This window comes from Labrus bergylta, chromosome 20 (assembly GCF_963930695.1).
Source record: "Labrus bergylta chromosome 20, fLabBer1.1, whole genome shotgun sequence".
NCBI classification, from domain to species: Eukaryota; Metazoa; Chordata; class Actinopteri; order Labriformes; family Labridae; genus Labrus; species Labrus bergylta.
Genome location: NC_089214.1, coordinates 13,538,129 through 13,554,695, shown reverse-complemented (window position 1 = coordinate 13,554,695; position 16,567 = coordinate 13,538,129). Strand labels below are relative to the sequence as shown.

At 41.0% G+C, this 16,567-nt stretch overlaps 2 protein-coding genes across 4 annotated transcripts; both read right to left on the bottom strand.

The window, feature by feature from the left end:
- Positions 1-704: 704 nt before the first annotated feature.
- On the bottom strand, positions 705-10,890 carry bmi1a (bmi1 polycomb ring finger oncogene 1a). 3 transcript variants are annotated; one of them, XM_020654135.3, is made up of 10 exons: positions 10,630-10,890; positions 5,981-6,117; positions 5,711-5,807; positions 5,109-5,164; positions 4,337-4,384; positions 4,093-4,201; positions 3,366-3,405; positions 3,002-3,100; positions 2,765-2,845; positions 705-1,958 (listed from the first exon to the last, which is right to left on the bottom strand). In XM_020654135.3, the coding sequence occupies exons 2-10, from the start codon at positions 6,090-6,092 to the stop codon at positions 1,590-1,592; spliced, it is 1,011 nt and encodes a 336-aa protein (XP_020509791.2). In that variant the 5' UTR covers positions 6,093-6,117; positions 10,630-10,890; the 3' UTR covers positions 705-1,589. The 3 variants fall into 3 exon arrangements, with proteins under 3 accessions (XP_020509791.2, XP_065804949.1, XP_065804950.1); XM_065948877.1 differs by having other exon boundaries at positions 10,701-10,889; XM_065948878.1 differs by lacking the exon at positions 10,630-10,890 and adding an exon at positions 9,706-10,075.
- Positions 10,891-11,269: 379 nt separating this feature from the next.
- On the bottom strand, positions 11,270-16,107 carry commd3 (COMM domain containing 3). The gene is made up of 8 exons (XM_065948879.1): positions 15,924-16,107; positions 14,925-15,036; positions 13,434-13,497; positions 13,299-13,333; positions 12,497-12,557; positions 12,346-12,402; positions 12,178-12,231; positions 11,270-11,506 (listed from the first exon to the last, which is right to left on the bottom strand). Exons 1-8 carry the CDS (start codon positions 16,060-16,062, stop codon positions 11,447-11,449), a joined length of 582 nt encoding a protein of 193 aa, XP_065804951.1. The 5' UTR covers positions 16,063-16,107; the 3' UTR covers positions 11,270-11,446.
- Positions 16,108-16,567: the final 460 nt, after the last annotated feature.

Genomic DNA, 16,567 nt, shown 5'->3' with positions numbered 1-16,567 from the left:
GATTAAATACAAATAATTCGTTTTTTTAAATAGAAATAAAATGTGACTTGTTGATAGGGCTATTTAACGCTGTTGTAATAAATAGTTGACATTTTCTTAAAATTAGGCGTGATAACTTACGCCCCTTTTAGTGTCACCTAAAATCACAAATAGCCTAAAATGTGTTGAGTTTGAGGTAGTCTACCTATGTTATATGTGGACAAAGAAAAATTGTAGACAAAATAAGGAATAGGCTATAGGCTATTAGGCTATAGACTATAGCCTATATATTTTATTTGACTACTATAAATAAGTTAATATAGCCTATATGCCCTATATCATAAAATATCCTGATTATCAATTCAACCTCGCAGACAAATAAGGCTTTGTTTTTCCCTTAACCACTTCAAAGCAGGAAAAAAAACGCAATTAGGCTCTACTCATGTGATGGCACAATTCATCAAATCATAAAAAATGAAGGCTTCGATCCTAATTCACCTACATGTAGGTTATAAAGAAACATGATTTGATCCCGGACGAGCTCCCTATGGCCTCCATAAATGAATTATCTACCACTGATACTGACGACACGTGACGCTCTGCACCGTCTGCTCATTTCTATTCTTGCTGTAAGTGGTTTTGTTATCAGCCTGCAGGCTGACTGACGACCCTCCTCCACAAAGCATCAATTAAAATAAAAATAGTATACTCTTCTAATTCTTCCGTAAGTGTAAAATGTTTTATTTAGATGTTTTATACTGTGCAACAGTAACAATACAATAAGTTGTCCATACAATCGAGCGATACAAATACAGAAAACACAGGAGACATCAAAACATCTGTCATTGAGCATGAAATGGTGTCGATCAGGAGCCCAAGTCATTCCCTTACAACAAAGGGGAATAAGAGAATAACATCATCGCTGATTAAATATGTGTTTGGTTCCTATTTACACATGGAGCATAAGCAATATGATTCCATTGCAGCTATAAGAAACTGTTTTGTGTAGTCAGTAAAAGGCAATTAAATGTCGTTTTATTTTTTTCGTTGAGCCAGTGCTGTTCACACTTCGCCAGAAACAACTACAAAAACCCTGTGGGACAACACGCAGAATCCTCTTTCATGAGCCTAAAGGGAAAAAAAAAAGTGTCTTCATGAGCATGCATGTTTAAACTGATGGTTTCAAAATGTCCCAACACATGATCATGATAAACGCGTTTCATCTGAAAAAGAAAGGCAAAGAAAATATAAGTCTATCTTCAGTCACTTCAGTAAAATAAAGACGTAGCTTTTAAAGGCGATACATTTTGTCCATCTTACCCACTTTCTTTTTTTTTCTTTTTTTTTTCCCCAACATCAAAGTCCGCTTTCATGTGATAAAAAAAAATCTCACGTCCAACATCCTCATTCCTTTAATTTGAAATGTCTCTGATTCCACTACGGTCAGACTTACATGTGATGTCATAATATTCAGAACAATGAAGAAAATAGAGAGAACATTGTCTACACGATGGAACTAGGTTGGCATGGAAACGGTATTAGCTGAGCGGGGGAGGGGGGGGGGGGGGTTGTCTGGCGTTGGCTGGTCTGTTTCGGACCGGAGCCCCGCGTCATCCAGAGGAGGTCGCGGAGCCGTTCAGAGTGACCTTCCGCTGCTTGTTGACGCCGCCGCCGCTGCTGCCGCCGCTGCCGAACTGAGTGAAGGGCCGGCTGGGGGTCGGAGGGGCAGCAGCTGGGGTCCCGTTGACGTTGTTGGGGCCGTGGGGGAGCTGAGGGTGAGGGGACTGCGCAGGCGTGCCGGGGCTCGGCATCGACGAGGAGGTGGACGGAGCCCCCGCGGGACTCCCGGCTTTGTCGCTGGCAGAGTCGCTCTCGGGACCGGATCTACTCGCGCTGTTTTGGCCTTCCTGCTGCGCATAGCTCACTTTCATCTTTTTGCAGTTGGGTCGGACTCTGTACTTCAGCGGCAAAGGACCGTTCTGTGGAGAGAATAAAAAAAAACATTTAACAAAGACCCAAACTAATAATAATAATAATAAAACAACAACAAGCTTCTCTCACTACAACACAGTTTACTCGAAAATATCACATCTGTTCATACAAGAGAGAGTGCATCTAGGTCAGCTTTTCAAAATAAAATTACAGCTTAATATCATTTTCTTGAGAACAGTATCCTAAACGAGCCCATTTTTATCGTGAGTGTAAACAATTAAACATGCTACATATTTGTTGCTCTTTGCTGACCCCTCAGTGTTGGACAACAAGCCAATGAAGAATTTTAAAGGCCTAGCCCTATAAAAAGCCTGTTGTTTATTTGTCAATAAATAAATAAAAAAATGCTGCCCCAGCCAACACAATCTCATATTTTATGTTTTTTCTATATAATTTATTTTAGTTTGCTTTATAAAATAACTTCATAAATAATTTGCAGTGGTTAGCCTAAATATTGTTTTGAGCAATTTGGCTCAAATTCAATCTTAAGCTTGCGTATTAGTAAAGTAACATTTAACTGATTTCAAGATTTTAATGCTGGCTTTCTGTTTATTATTTCGATGGTATTTAAGTCTTGTTTTTATTAATTAACCATAAAGTGTTTAAATGTTTACCTCTGCATAAAGGACATGATGTTAGCAGAATATATTTGAAAATGTTGATAACGTATAATGTAAGATATTTGTTTATTTGATTCATAATTAGGCAAAATAGTAAAATGAATAATTAATATATATATATATATGGTTAAACCAAAAAAAGTCAAGTTTATGCTGTACAAAAGAGCTCTTACTCTTCTCCAAGTGTAGATATATGCTATATCCATTAACGTGTAGTAATCTTTCAGAGGTTCGTCTTCATACATGACTTCAACCTAGGGTGGGAAAAAAGGCAGATTTGAATTTCAGCTTTACCAAAAAGATATCTGTATTTAATTAACATTTAAACAAAGAAATCTCACAATATTCAGAGATTGACACTTTTATGTCCAAAATGCTGTTTGTATTTGTTCAAGTTAAATAAGTCAGACCTGGTAGGCACTCGGGATGTCCATTTTGCTGCGCAGAAACTTCCTCAGATGCATCACTGTCATGGCTGCTGGACACTGCAGGTACCTCTTGTTAGCCACCTGCACATAGATATATGTTAGTATCATAATCTATGCGTTTGTATAGAAGGATATGGTTCCAGAGTGACTGGTGTGTTAATGATAACAGAGTGGTTCACCTTAAAAGCAGACAGAGAAATACTTTAAATGAACAAATGTTTCATGTAACAACAGAGAAGGCAAATTACATTTACATAATAAAATAATAAGGCAGTAAGAGTCCTTTTTATTTTGTTTCAAATAATCTTAACAAGAAAGTTTTTTTTATAAAATTAACTTGCAATACCTGATCTTTTGACTGTTTGTCTTCTACTCCACCTCCAAGTCTGTGGGGAAAAAAACATTATTAACTGATACATATCTGTGCTATGTGATACTTATTTATTCAATGTTTCTTCACCAGGCATGCAATGACAAAATAAAGAGAAATAAAAAAAGATAACATTGTAAAAATTGAGCATGATATTTTTGCCATCAAGTTATCGAAACAGCACACTTTCTCCTGCGTTAAATAAAATGGAATAAAACAGTTTACAACTTTTTTTCCTGATTTTTTTAAGTTTGGAATTTCTTATTTAAATGAAGCTTCCTTAAAAAAACAAACACACATAAATGACATCCAATAATGGTTATTGGGAAATAAACCAGTTTCAGACCTGAAGACAAAGTGTTCCAGACCAAACTTAATCAAGATTCTACTGAATTGAAGAAGAGACTTTTCAGTGATGTGTGTAGGACATGAAGCTGGACAAATAGATGACCGTTTTTATATACAGGACAGAGGAGTTATTGAGTTTCAGGAACACTCTATCCCCTGTAAGATGTGATCAATAATAAGGCAGCTTCAGTACGACGACAGAAGTTTTCTGGGATGTTATAAATGTAGAATGACAATCATTCTTGCCAATAATAATGGTAGAGCGCCAAGAACAACCATTTCTAGATCCAATTTAATTTTAATAAATAATGCTACATTGATTATAAGGGAAACCAAAGCAAACCATTACACCGACCTGCTCTGATCAAAGAACTCAATAGAGAGACTGATGATCTCGTCATCTGTAATTATTCTCTTGTCCTCGTCTGCCACCTCTCCGCGATCCTCGTTAGATCCGTTAGAAGCTAGAAAAACACACAACCAAAGAGTCACATTTTTTTTTTTTTTTTAAATTATTTGTAACATTTTATTTAAATTAAATCTAAATTTATTTTTTTCAATATCAAAATGGAAAGTGATACCTAAGGCCTTCAACTCACCATCAACAGGATGATCTGCGTAAAAGTCTCTCCTCCTCTTCATTTCATCTGAGGACATTCAGGAAGAACACAAGAAATGACGGGTCGTACCATTTGATCTAGTTCTTAAGCAATGATTTGACAAGGGCTCTGCATGTCAGGATTTGTGGCAAGAAAATCACAACAGTACAGCGGAGTGTAGAGTTAATCAGTGTGGTCAATCTCAATCAATCAATATTTATATAGCACCAATTCATAACAAATGCAACCTCAAGACCCTTTATAGCAGAGAGTTAGGTGTTTTACCTGCTCTTTTGTAGAGTTTTTGTTGTGCTATAGATTTAATTTAAAAAAAAATATATATATATATAACGGATCAGATCGTCACGGCAAAAATTCCAAGTAATACCAAATGGTGATACCAATAGAAAATCTACATTACATTTCATTAGATCATTCACTACCGCAGTGTAGGGTATATGATATAAAACATGAGGAATGAAGCTCTGCATTATCAATAACATACTGAATAACTAGATCAAAGTAGAACTTAACAAAGTGACAGAAACAACCAACAGCTTGATGTCAGATTAGAAAACAAAGCCCCATATGTTATATATTTCTAGATATTAAACAAACAAAAACAAAAGAAAACAAAAAACGTTGACTTGCTCATATCAAAAAGCTTTGTCGGGTAAATTGATTTGATTTGAATAGACAATCATTTCTTCACTTTTTATTTGCAGGATGATGAGTCAGAGTGAAAGTGAAAAGTTCGTTTCACTATTCTTACTTTTGAAGAGGCCTGGGACCAGCTTGTACACGATGTCCTGGAGAGTTTTGTCAGACCTACAAAGAGAGAAAGAGAGAGAGAGAGAGAGGAAGAGGAAGAGAAGCTAAAGTCAATTCAGTCGGATACTTACTGTTCAAAATGGAACAACAATTGATTGTAAAGGTTAAAGTGCCCTTTGTCAATTGAATTATGGAGAAGCAGATAGCTGAATAAAGTTATTCAAGTTATTATACAACAAACGTTTACTAATTTTATTATCTGATTTTCTCAATTGTAGCATATGCAACACATTTTGTTGAACAAGTTTTAACTGGTACTTATTAGGAAAATTCATGTCTAGAGGTCTGTGACTGTTCCACTTGAACATTTTGAACCAATCAGTGGCTCTGCAAGCTGCTCAGAGGGGAAACAAAGTAGCAAGCATGTAAGGCAGACAAAACCTTTAAACTAAGAAGCAGCTGCTTTACTTTACAAATAACAAAAACTTAGTCAACTCACAAAGGAAGAGAAAGTCAGGCTCTCAAGGACAGATTTGATCCTGTTAAAAGACACTAAAAAGATAAACGCAGCGTGGCAGAGAGTTCAGTAAGCAAAGTTCTCACCTTATGTTGAGGAGAGGCTTGGTTTTATGCACTTGTACATCACAGATGGGACAGTATTTGCTGGTTTCCAGGTAGCGCACGATACACATTTTGCAAACTGCACATGAAAGAAACAAAAAGAGAGAGGAGCTTGTCATTATCAAGTGTGAACTTAAAGGATATCCTGTATTTGAAATGGTAGAACGCTAAGGCTGATATGTGAACTTTTTTTTTTTTTCAGTGTCAGAGTGCACAGAGAGAAGAGCTGACGTGTTTTGTCAGTTTGCTCACATGAGTGAAGACATTCGATGATGGTGGTCGCGTCTATGAAGTATCCCCCGCACAGGACGCACATGAGGTGAGGGTTGAGCTCTGTGATCTTTATCCTGGTCGTCCGATGCATGTTGAAAGAGAAAAGAACAACAGTCCTGCGAGGGGACACACACAAAAAACCACACACACACACAAAGAGAGCGAGTCAAAACGCGCTCGATGAGGCATCAGAGGGCTACAACAGGGTTCTGTTTCACCATTTGCAAAAGACGCTGCTGGTTTTTTTTTTGACTGTGTTAAAGCAAACATCTTGGTTTATGGTAATCACACAATAAGCAAAAGGGGAAGGAGTTCGGTGGCAGAATTGATGGGCAGTAGCAGCGCAGTGAAATCATCGTAAATCAATCACTTCCAACTGAGAGCTCGATGGAGTCATGCGCGCCTCCCCTGCGCTTCAACTTACATCTGACATGGATTAACACATGGCGACATCACAGGGAGCAAAAGCAGAGCAGGTAACCCTCCTCCAACAGGCAGGAGATAAAAGACGCGCGAGGAACATGAAATTCTTGGTTGTGGTTATGAAAATGTTGTGCAAAAAAGGACGGGTTAATGCGTAATGGGGGAGGTTAAATCTAGCCTATAGTCTATACTACCTTAAAATGTTTTTCTCTTCATTCTACATCAGTACATTTCAAGACAAAAAGTGGTCGAAATTTTGTTATTCCAAAACAAGTGAATCGTAGACATCCGTAATCTTAATTAAAACAAACACCGTTTCATCACACTTGATCTCCAATTGTGAGATCGCGGTGGAGGATTATATTACGTGCGTGGTCGACAGCGCCCCGGGGTGAGTGTCGGTGAACTGGGGGCGATGGGAGACACCCATTCAGCGTCAGGTGTGCCACACAGGCTGTGGGGTGGGGTGGGGTGGGGGGGGGAACCTGAGCGTTTCTATGGCAACTCCTTTTTGCTTTTTTAGCCCACATGGCTGGCAGCCAGTCACCAGAACAAGGCAGGGTCTCTCTAAGCAAAACAACAACACGGTGAGCTGCCCGGTGTGAGAGCGGGAACGAGGAGGGACCGGAGGTTTTTCTCAGGAGCCGCTGGACTGCCAGGCTGCCGACAGCACGGCTGCCATTTTGTGGAGGAAAAAAAAAAAAAAAAAAACACGGCAGTGTCGGTTCAACGGGCTGCGGGGGTTTCCTTTCGAAAAGGGTGGGGGGGATAAAACCAGCGTCAAAACGCGTTTACACGAGCTTCCCACGGTCGCGGAGCTCGTTGAGGAGAGGGCTGCGTGTCCTTTTTTTCGGAGAACATAATCTCCGCTTCGCTTTGCGCCGTGTTGTTGACGGTGTGTGCGCGATAACCAGCAGTTGTGCAGCAGGAACACGGGCAGGCAGCAGCGACTGTGCTGAAGTTACAGCACACACCGGGTCTTTCTTTATTTATTATGCGCCAACATGTCGTCCCTTTATTTATTGTCGGCACTGCAACACTTTGGAGCTTTCGGTCGTTTTACTTAACGAACCCGGTTTTAAACAAACCACTTCAGGCTCAAACGATAGAACTGCACCAATCCAGTGCCGAAGTGTCACTATCTGCCATTATAGCCCCTATTTTATAAGACATAGCTTATACTGCAAATAGTTATGGCGGAAAGAACAATCCGTGGCAGGCAGTGCGCAGCTTTTAATAACGCTATAATGACGCTGCTGTGCGCCCTTCAGGCTATTGGAACAAATTAAAAACCGAATGTCATATCAAGACTCGACGTGGAGACCCTGCTGAAACGCTGAGTGACAGCCAAACCTGTCCAGCTCTGACCCATAACTGTGAGGTTCCTTCATGGAGCAGCAGCCGGCACCGTGCCCGGTTATTCAACCTGTCTTGGCCGATTTTGAAACAATTCACCTCGGAGAAGTTTCGACAGCAACTCAGCGCAAAGGATGCCGGATAATACTGAATAATGTCCAGAAGCCTTTAGCCTCTTTTGGAGAGGAGTTGGACCACCGCTTCCTCCCCCACCCCCCTCCCTGTGGGACAGTATCAGTCTACTTTGCAGAACTTCGAGTCCATCAGAAATCCAAACATGTTCATTCATATAAGTCAGGACAGCTGCTGACGAGCTGAACTACCAACCAACAAACGCTTAAGACCAAAGTCTGCTTCCATTATACAATCACTTATTTATAACTACATCTAGAAAAACAGACTCAACATGAAGGATACAATCATAATAGTATCGGCCTATATATTCTTCATGCAGCAAGGTTTCTTTTTTTTAAAGCCTTGTTAATAAATAAATAAATATTTTATTCTGGCACCAAATGGAGAGGTTTTTTTTCCTCCGCATTCAAGTCATGCTAAACTCATGTATTCCCAAAGAGAGCAGCTCCTCTTGTAAAGGTTACCCTGCACGTAAATCAACAGCTGCTGGAAATAAGCCAATTAAACTCGACTATGGAAAAACTCAGGACCCCGTCGGCCTGTTTAACGTTGTCAGACAATTCACTAGCTCCTCAAAATAAATTGAGTTTGAGCAACAAACTAAAAAAAATAAAAAATAAAAAACTTATTTAGGCCATGTCAGTTCCCAGACAAGAACAGCTTACATGTGTTGTTAAATTGTGCGCAGCACACTAAAGCACATGTCAGGCTTTATGCATATAATGCACAATCCTGTGAGCTGAGGAAAATATGAAGCCAACGAGCGCAAACATGGACCCCAACAACATTCACGAGTGAAATGATAAATTTTGTCCCCCAGGAGGCAGAAAGCCTGGATCATATCAGTCTGTCTGTCTGTCTGGCTGTCTGTCCTGGGTCAAGAGAAACAGAATGCTTTCAGCAGAATGAAGGCGAAAATATGGACAACCATAATAAACTTAAATGTTAACAAGTAAACAGCCTTTGCCAGCCATATCAAGTGAAACGGTCGCTGCTTTGGCTGCTAGTGAGGCATAACCTGCCCTTTTGTATCCTGGCCGACGTGTCGCCAATATATGTATTTCTTTTTAAATGTCCTAAAACACGCACTTCCTCCTTGTTTCTGATAATCACACCACGAGATAAACATTCACAGTGCGTAACTACCGATGAGCCAGTGTTAACCAAGCAGCCGTCATCAAACATTTATGCTCAGTCGAAATGGTTTGCCTCCATGTCACGTTTATGGGAGGCATCCAAGTTAAGTTAATAAATCCAACATTTTATTATTTACACCCCAAACTAACACAACACCGTGTCCACAACACCCCAAACAACCAGACTCTATAAAATGAAGACGCTGGGCTGAAATATGGACACAGAAGGAGCGTTTGGAGCACTTGCTGCTGTTAACATCTCAGCCAACACAGCCCGGTTCACCCGAGATCTCCCACTTTACATAAATCCAAACCATTCAAGGCGAAACCAAACCGGGATCAACTTATACAGACAGATTCCCAAACACTAGACAATGCAACAGTGGGTCTTGGTGGGTCGTAATTCTCGTTTGTGCTCGAGCAGGGAACATCTTTTACTCAAAAAAAAAAAAAAAAGTGGTGCGCAGACACACACACACACACACACACACACACACACACACACAGAGAGAGCTCCACGTCGGTGATCGCTGCAGCCACCGTTGAAAGCTCCTCATCCACCGCTGGATCGGTGCGGAGAAAAACACAAAAGCACCGACCCTGAACCTCTCCTTCTGCCCTCGTCAGTTAGACACGATATCTTGGAAGACTTACCTGGATGCTCGGCGGGGAAACGGTGGGTCTTGCGGCGAATAGACAATGAAAGTTGGGAGGCGATCAGCAGAAAATGAATAGGAGCTGAGCCGCCATCTTGAAGCAGGCTGCAGACGCTGTCAGTGGCGGAGAGCGCACGGCGGACCGGAGCGCATTTCAGATGTGCGAAGAAAACTCCGCGTTTCCTCGCCGCGTATTCGCTGCGTGCGTGTCCGATCCGAGGCTCGAACGCAGTCCGAATCCTCCGGCTGAAGCTCGAGTAATCTCCCGCTTCTGCGCCGATAACTTTGCCTCCAAAATATCCGCTTCACCACCAGTAAAATGCAGCAGTGTGTGTGTGCTCAGTGGAAACTGACACCGTCCCCAAAATGGCTTGTAGTTCGACCGCCCCGCTTTGGTCACGTGGTGTCTGTGCTTAAGGGTGCCTTGGATTTACTGTCGGTGTATGCTGTTTGTCTTAATCTAGTACGCATGATGTGAAAATAACACACGGAACACACATGTAGGCTGCGTGTGAATAGACTTACAAGCACCGATTGTCATTAACAAATTAGTCGGTTTTGATTCAATGGAGCTGAAGTGGCATCAGGCGGTTGCTTAAGGGGGCACAGAAAATACTGTCGGTAGATTCTGGTCTGAGTAGCCTAATGTATGACGCAGGAATTAAATAACACAAAATATCGTGCAGTTTTATACACTTTGTACAGCAAAAACGCACAATGCATTCACTTCGATTTTAGGCTATTCTCACGCTCAGATGGCATAAGGTGATAAGTTGCGTGTACAGAAAGTAGGCTACTGATGGTCTGCCCTCGTCTCTCTGCTGTTAAAAATAACTGCAGCACACGCACTCACACACGTTCATGCCATCAGAAAGCTTCAATCCACTCAGCAGAACCTCAGTAACGCCATGCAGGCAGATACCTTATTAATCTCTGTTCCACGCTGCTTTCAAAAAAACAAAACAAAAACAAACAAAAAAAAGACCCACGCACTTGGTTAAAAATCCGTCCATGTGACAAATGGCTCTGGTGTCAAACCTTTGTCACAGGCTTGTCCTGACATCTGCAAGAAATGCGACGCAACTTGGACTTGATGAATTGGAGCCTTTATCCTTCGTGCAAGCCAGCGCGGCAGAGAAACGAAGGCACCTCGGATGTTTGTGGAATCTGAGCCGCCGTGGTGCTTCAACTCGGGAGCTTTGAACTTTCCCATGAGATGCAGGAAAAAAAGTCTTACAAAAGGGGGACCACAACTCTTAAAAAGAAAATGTGTGTAAAAGGCATATATGTGTTTCGGTAATCATCTATAAATAGATACCATCAGCATGCACAAAAAGCTGCAGCTGCGCCTCTTACGAAACAAAATACACCGCTGCCTTATTCAGGCTGGTTGACAAAACACATTGCTACACCGACCCAATATTCAAACTTAACTTACTTATTATATCAGTGTTACATCAAAAAGTGTATTTGTTAATAAAAATATATATATTTCCCCGCATCATAAAAACATAACTTGTGTCTGCATCAGTGGAAACAGGGTGTTTATTTAAAGCACAAGGTGGGTTTTAATTTCTCTTTTATTGAAACACAAGTTGGAATGATCGGTCTCACATATGTATACATGGCACGTCAGTGTGAGGTACAAAAGGCGCTATAGAGAGACGCACGATGACACGGAGAGCCGCTGTAGTTCAGGGCTTTTGGTGCAGAAAAGGTGAGGAAACAGGACACCGGCATCACATCTGACTGGCTTTCTCCACACTCTTGGCAGCGTCTTTGAGTTTTCCCACCAAATCCTGCGAACAATTGATCATTGTCAACACAACAACATGACCTAAAATAACATCAAATGTGTTATGAAAAATACAATGAGGTGATGAGTGGGTTATATAAGAATAACCAAGGTTTAAACCAAATGTTTAGTTCAGGGTTTTTTTTTTTAATAAAGTCTGACTCGTTGCTGAATTAAATTCGCCTAAAATCATATTCATATTTAATCATCACATCATATTATTGCAATGGATATTAATGTATCCTACTTTATTAAAACACAGAAGCCTCACACTGAAACGTCCACACCTCAAAAGATTCATGGATAAAGCATCATGTCCTCTTTTAGGTCAACTGAATGCATCATCGCCATCATTTTCAGTAGATTCATTTTATTACAACCGAGGGTTTTCTGCTGCAGTGAAAAGCCATTTCAGAAGCTTGTTTTATAGGATGGAACTCGCGGACTAAATGAGACAATTTATCGAATACATTTTGTTTGGAATTTCCCTGTTTGATGAGGGGAAAACTGCCCCCCCCCCCCACACACACACACACACAGCCATCAGCTCCATGAATCGACCTCTTTCATTATTTTAGCCAAACGGTGGTGAGACTGAATATGGTCGTTGCAAAGGCAGAGGAAAGATGACAGCACAGCAAGTTGACACAAAAGTGAGGATGAACTCCTCCAGACCTGTAGCTGCTCCATCGTGCAGGTGAAGTTGATATCCTCCGTGGACCCGTTGTTCTGATAAAAAAAAAAAAAAAGAACACAACGATGACAGAAATGAACACGTGCAGATAACAAACAAACAAACAAACAAACAAAAAGCATGGAAGTGGACGCATGAAGAAGTCTTACCTCAGTGTTGAGTGAAATCGAGTAAAAAGGCTCGTTGACCTTATCGACCTGTGCGTTCTGTCGCGGAGGGGGAAAACATATATTCGTTTGACAGGTAACAGTGCCACAAAGAGACAACGTGTGCTTCTAAAAAAGAGTGTCGCGTAGTTACCTTCATGTGATACTGCAGACTCCAGGACGCGTCGGTTACGTGAGGTGGACTCCTTCCTATGCTGGAAGAGGACGAGAGAAAAGACATAGTTGCTGCACAGATGACACAGTAAGCAGGGACTCTAGCGGGTGACCAAAGCCATGAAGAAAAAAAAGACGGAGTTTAGAGAAGTAGCTCATAATGATCTCCTTTAAACAGTTTTCTTTAACCTTTAAACATCTGCGTTACGAGGTCATTTAGCCTCACGTATCCACAAAAGTTTTGGGCATCTCGGTCTTTGGGTCTGATTGACTGTGTTTCATATGAAATGAACATTTGTTTCAAGGCGGCGTGGCTTTTTTTTTTAATTAAAAAAAAGGGTTTATTTATGACGCGTCATAAAGGAGCATTTACATTGCAATTCATCACACTCCCCCTGACCCGTTCACGTCCAAAGACCCTGTGACCTCCTCATTAGTCAAAGCAACAAGAACACGCTTGCTACGTGCTTGATTTTACTCATTATGTTCACATTCAGATGAGTTCAAACTGGTTGATCTAGGATAGTCACTTGTTATCGATCCTTGCGGTGTTTCCCCACATCCATTAGCCTACCAGTGATTTACGATTAGAAAAATTATATCATAGAGAAAAAAATGCAGATTCGCTTTCATTCAACGTAATCTGAGCAATGAACTTTATACAAAGGTAAATTCACAACTTTAAGGAAGTATTGTTCACGACAGTTGCACGTTAAGGACATTATTAGATTAGAGTAAAAAAAAATATCTAATTTAAAATCATGACTTCATCTCACTCTTACCTTGCTAACAGGCGTTCCAGCTCGTTTTTATGTTTCTGTGAAACACAACAAACAGATATGAGTTCATGTGGAAAATTCCCAATTCAACTTTTTTGTTGTTGTTGTTGTTGTTGTATGCAACATTGTCACTGTCACCTGATACGTGCTGTAGAATGTTTCTATTCTTTCTGCACTGAATGTGAGTTCTTCCAGACACGAGCTGCAAGAACAAAACGACACTTCAATTAGCAGCTTTATTTACCTTTTTCTTTTTTTAAAGAGTCAGCCAGTTATATTTCTGGACCTGTTTACACTGGCACTTTAATTACACCATGCACTTTATACTTTCTAAAACAAGAGATTTATAGGCAAACAAAATGTTAGTACTTCAGTTCCATTTAGCTGGAACGCTGAAGTCTATATTGTGGGACATGAGCATTAAAATGTTTTTTTATAACAGTGTTTTTTTTTTTTTAAGGGAGTGAAAAAAGGAAACAAAAAGAAAACAGTGAGGTTTAGTCAATGTGTGTGCTGCGATGTTCACTCAGATTATTGCACTGCACACCCACAGTGCTTGAAAGTGTCTTTATCCTGAACATGCACCAGACTGACATTGATCAGATTAACACATACACTCCTGTTGTAATTATCATTTTAAAAACACAAAAATCATGACAAAAAAAAGGGTAATACATTAAGGCAATATGGAACATTTGTTAAAAACTTTATTGCCAAGATGACGCTACATAGATCCCTTCAAATAAAGATTGTAAAATGTAGAAACATTCTTTAAATCTATGTGAATCCACTCTCAGATTTTATAGGTTCCTCTGCACTTTCAAAAAAATCCCTTATGTGTTTTATATTTAATCCCACGCCAATTTAAAACAAGCAGAACCATTGTTTATCTATGCAGACGGGACATCCAAACTTATGGGACATAAAGACTTGCACACTTTCAGAGCACAACACATAACTAATTAACATATTCAAAGAATAACTTGATCATCTAATGTATCATATTGCTTTGCAGTAGCCTAAACTGTAAACTGTAGACTACACCGTGAAAAATATTTTTGCAGTTTAGTGGTTACCAATGGTTTACAAGAAATTGGGCAATATTTGGAAATCCCTAAATTGTATTGCTTAATTCCTGAATGGCTTTTATTGATATGTCACATTCTCACGTGTAAAACTGTAAGACAGCCTACATGATGATTTGGAGCCACACACCCCCTGTAACAACCGTGTGATGTGTCCACAGTTTGCATTATCCAAACAGTTCATTCGTTCGCCTTTTCGGTGATCATGAACGTAAGCAGAGAAAAATAGAAACATCATTTTACAGAAGAAAAAAAAATACAAAACACTTAATTTAAACTGTAAGCAACTACAGGCATACTCCTAAATATGAACACATATACAGAATCAAATCTAAAAAAAAAATGCCTGTTTTATAATTTCATGTAAACAAATCATTCTCCTCAGTAACTCTGGGTATTGCTGGCTTGGCAACCTGTCCTTCATAGACGCACCTTACTGGCTGTGGCATGAATGAGTGATGGTGTCTGTGTCCAAGGTAGTACCTGTACCAATAAAGTGCTAATACACCACAGACAGCAAACGCAAACCGTCTTGCTCTCCTACCTTATCGTCGACTTGTCTGCGTTTTGTTTGACCGCCTCCAGTATGAAGGTGGTCGCTGCAGTGTGAGTTTGTTTCAACAGGATCTGATCGATGTGCTTCAGCTCGGGCAGATCTGAAACCACATAAACATGATGAGGAGGACTGCGGCTCTGCACTTTGAGAATGTAGCTTTGTTTTTTTTTGTTTTTTTTAAGATAAGGGAGAACAGGCTGGAAGAGAATTGCGATCCATACTGTTGCTCTCCAGATTGACGTGCAGAATGGAAATCAATCATGATTTGCATGTGAATGAACCCCTCAGCTGCATCAGCCGGGGGTCCTTTGTTTGTTTGCATTGTGAACATTTCACTTTCTAAATAATTCGACCATTAAAGAAAAAAAAAAACCTGGACTGCTGCAGAAGTTGGACAACACCATGGTGTGTGACGACACGCTAGGCAACCACAACAGAGACTAACAAGGTGTTAGTATTGCACGAGGTCCTCTGTCATTCTGCATCATTTATTTTTACACCCTGAGTCCAAAGCCGATCAGATTTAACAACGCACGGAGCAGTGCTGCGTTCAAAGACCTGCCCGATTACAGCAAACGATCGGATGTGTATCCAAAATCAGTTTGGACGACCGGTGATCGAAATGGTCTAACAAAGTCTTTCTGATGTGCAAAGCAGACTTGATGGCAGTTTAAATGACAAAAGGCATCCGTGTGGTTGTGTGACTGCTGCTGAATGTAAAGCAGCTGCAGCAGCAGAGGAAGCTAAGCTCGCTTTAGCCCAGCTGACGTTCGGCTGAACCACTTTGCCTCATTACAGATCTTAATATAAACACGGGAGGAGGGGACCGGTTTAGAGCGACCCGTAGCATGCATCGGCGCCGTACAAATCCGCAAACACCAACGGAGCTCTTGTACACATCCACACGGAGAGAACCCGGAAACAGCATCGGAGACAAAAGCAGCAGCGGCGGTAGGAGGAGGAGGAAGAGGAGAAGCAGCAGCTCACCGAGGACTGCCGGGTCCGCGTGAGAGGACAGCAGGCTCCGGAAAGACACCTCCGCTAAAACCTGGAAGCTGCTCTGCTCGAAGGAAGAGGGGTCGGCTAGGGACTGTAGCCCTCTCTGCACGGACTCAGACAACTCCATTTTGCAAACACGGGTGACCCACGACCACGTGACGGATCAGCTGATGCAGCGTGTGGTGGAGGTGGTGGTGGTGGAGCAGCAGAGAGCCGATCGGAGGAGCCGAGGCTGGAAATGTTGAGCAAACACAGAGGGTGGGCATCAAGATTTTTTGAGGGGATTGCTCATCTGCGGTCGGTCACAAAGAGGAGCACGCTCATCGCAACATTTAAGGATAAGCAGGAACCTCCACACAAACACATCGCAACAGAAACCTCTCTCAGTGGTTATATCTGCCTACATATTTGAGTGAACACTCACGGATATTCAGATGGGCTTCCAACAAACACCTGATATCTGCTTTCAGAGGCCTATTTAATGTTCTTCTGCCATCCCCGCACGTTAAATGTATTAAAGAAAAAACATGCAACAGCTGCATGAACACACACATTTTATCCTTATGAAAAATATTTAGGCTACATGTTGTCACTTTTGAAACCAAGGGTAGGCCTATGATGAATAAACAGTT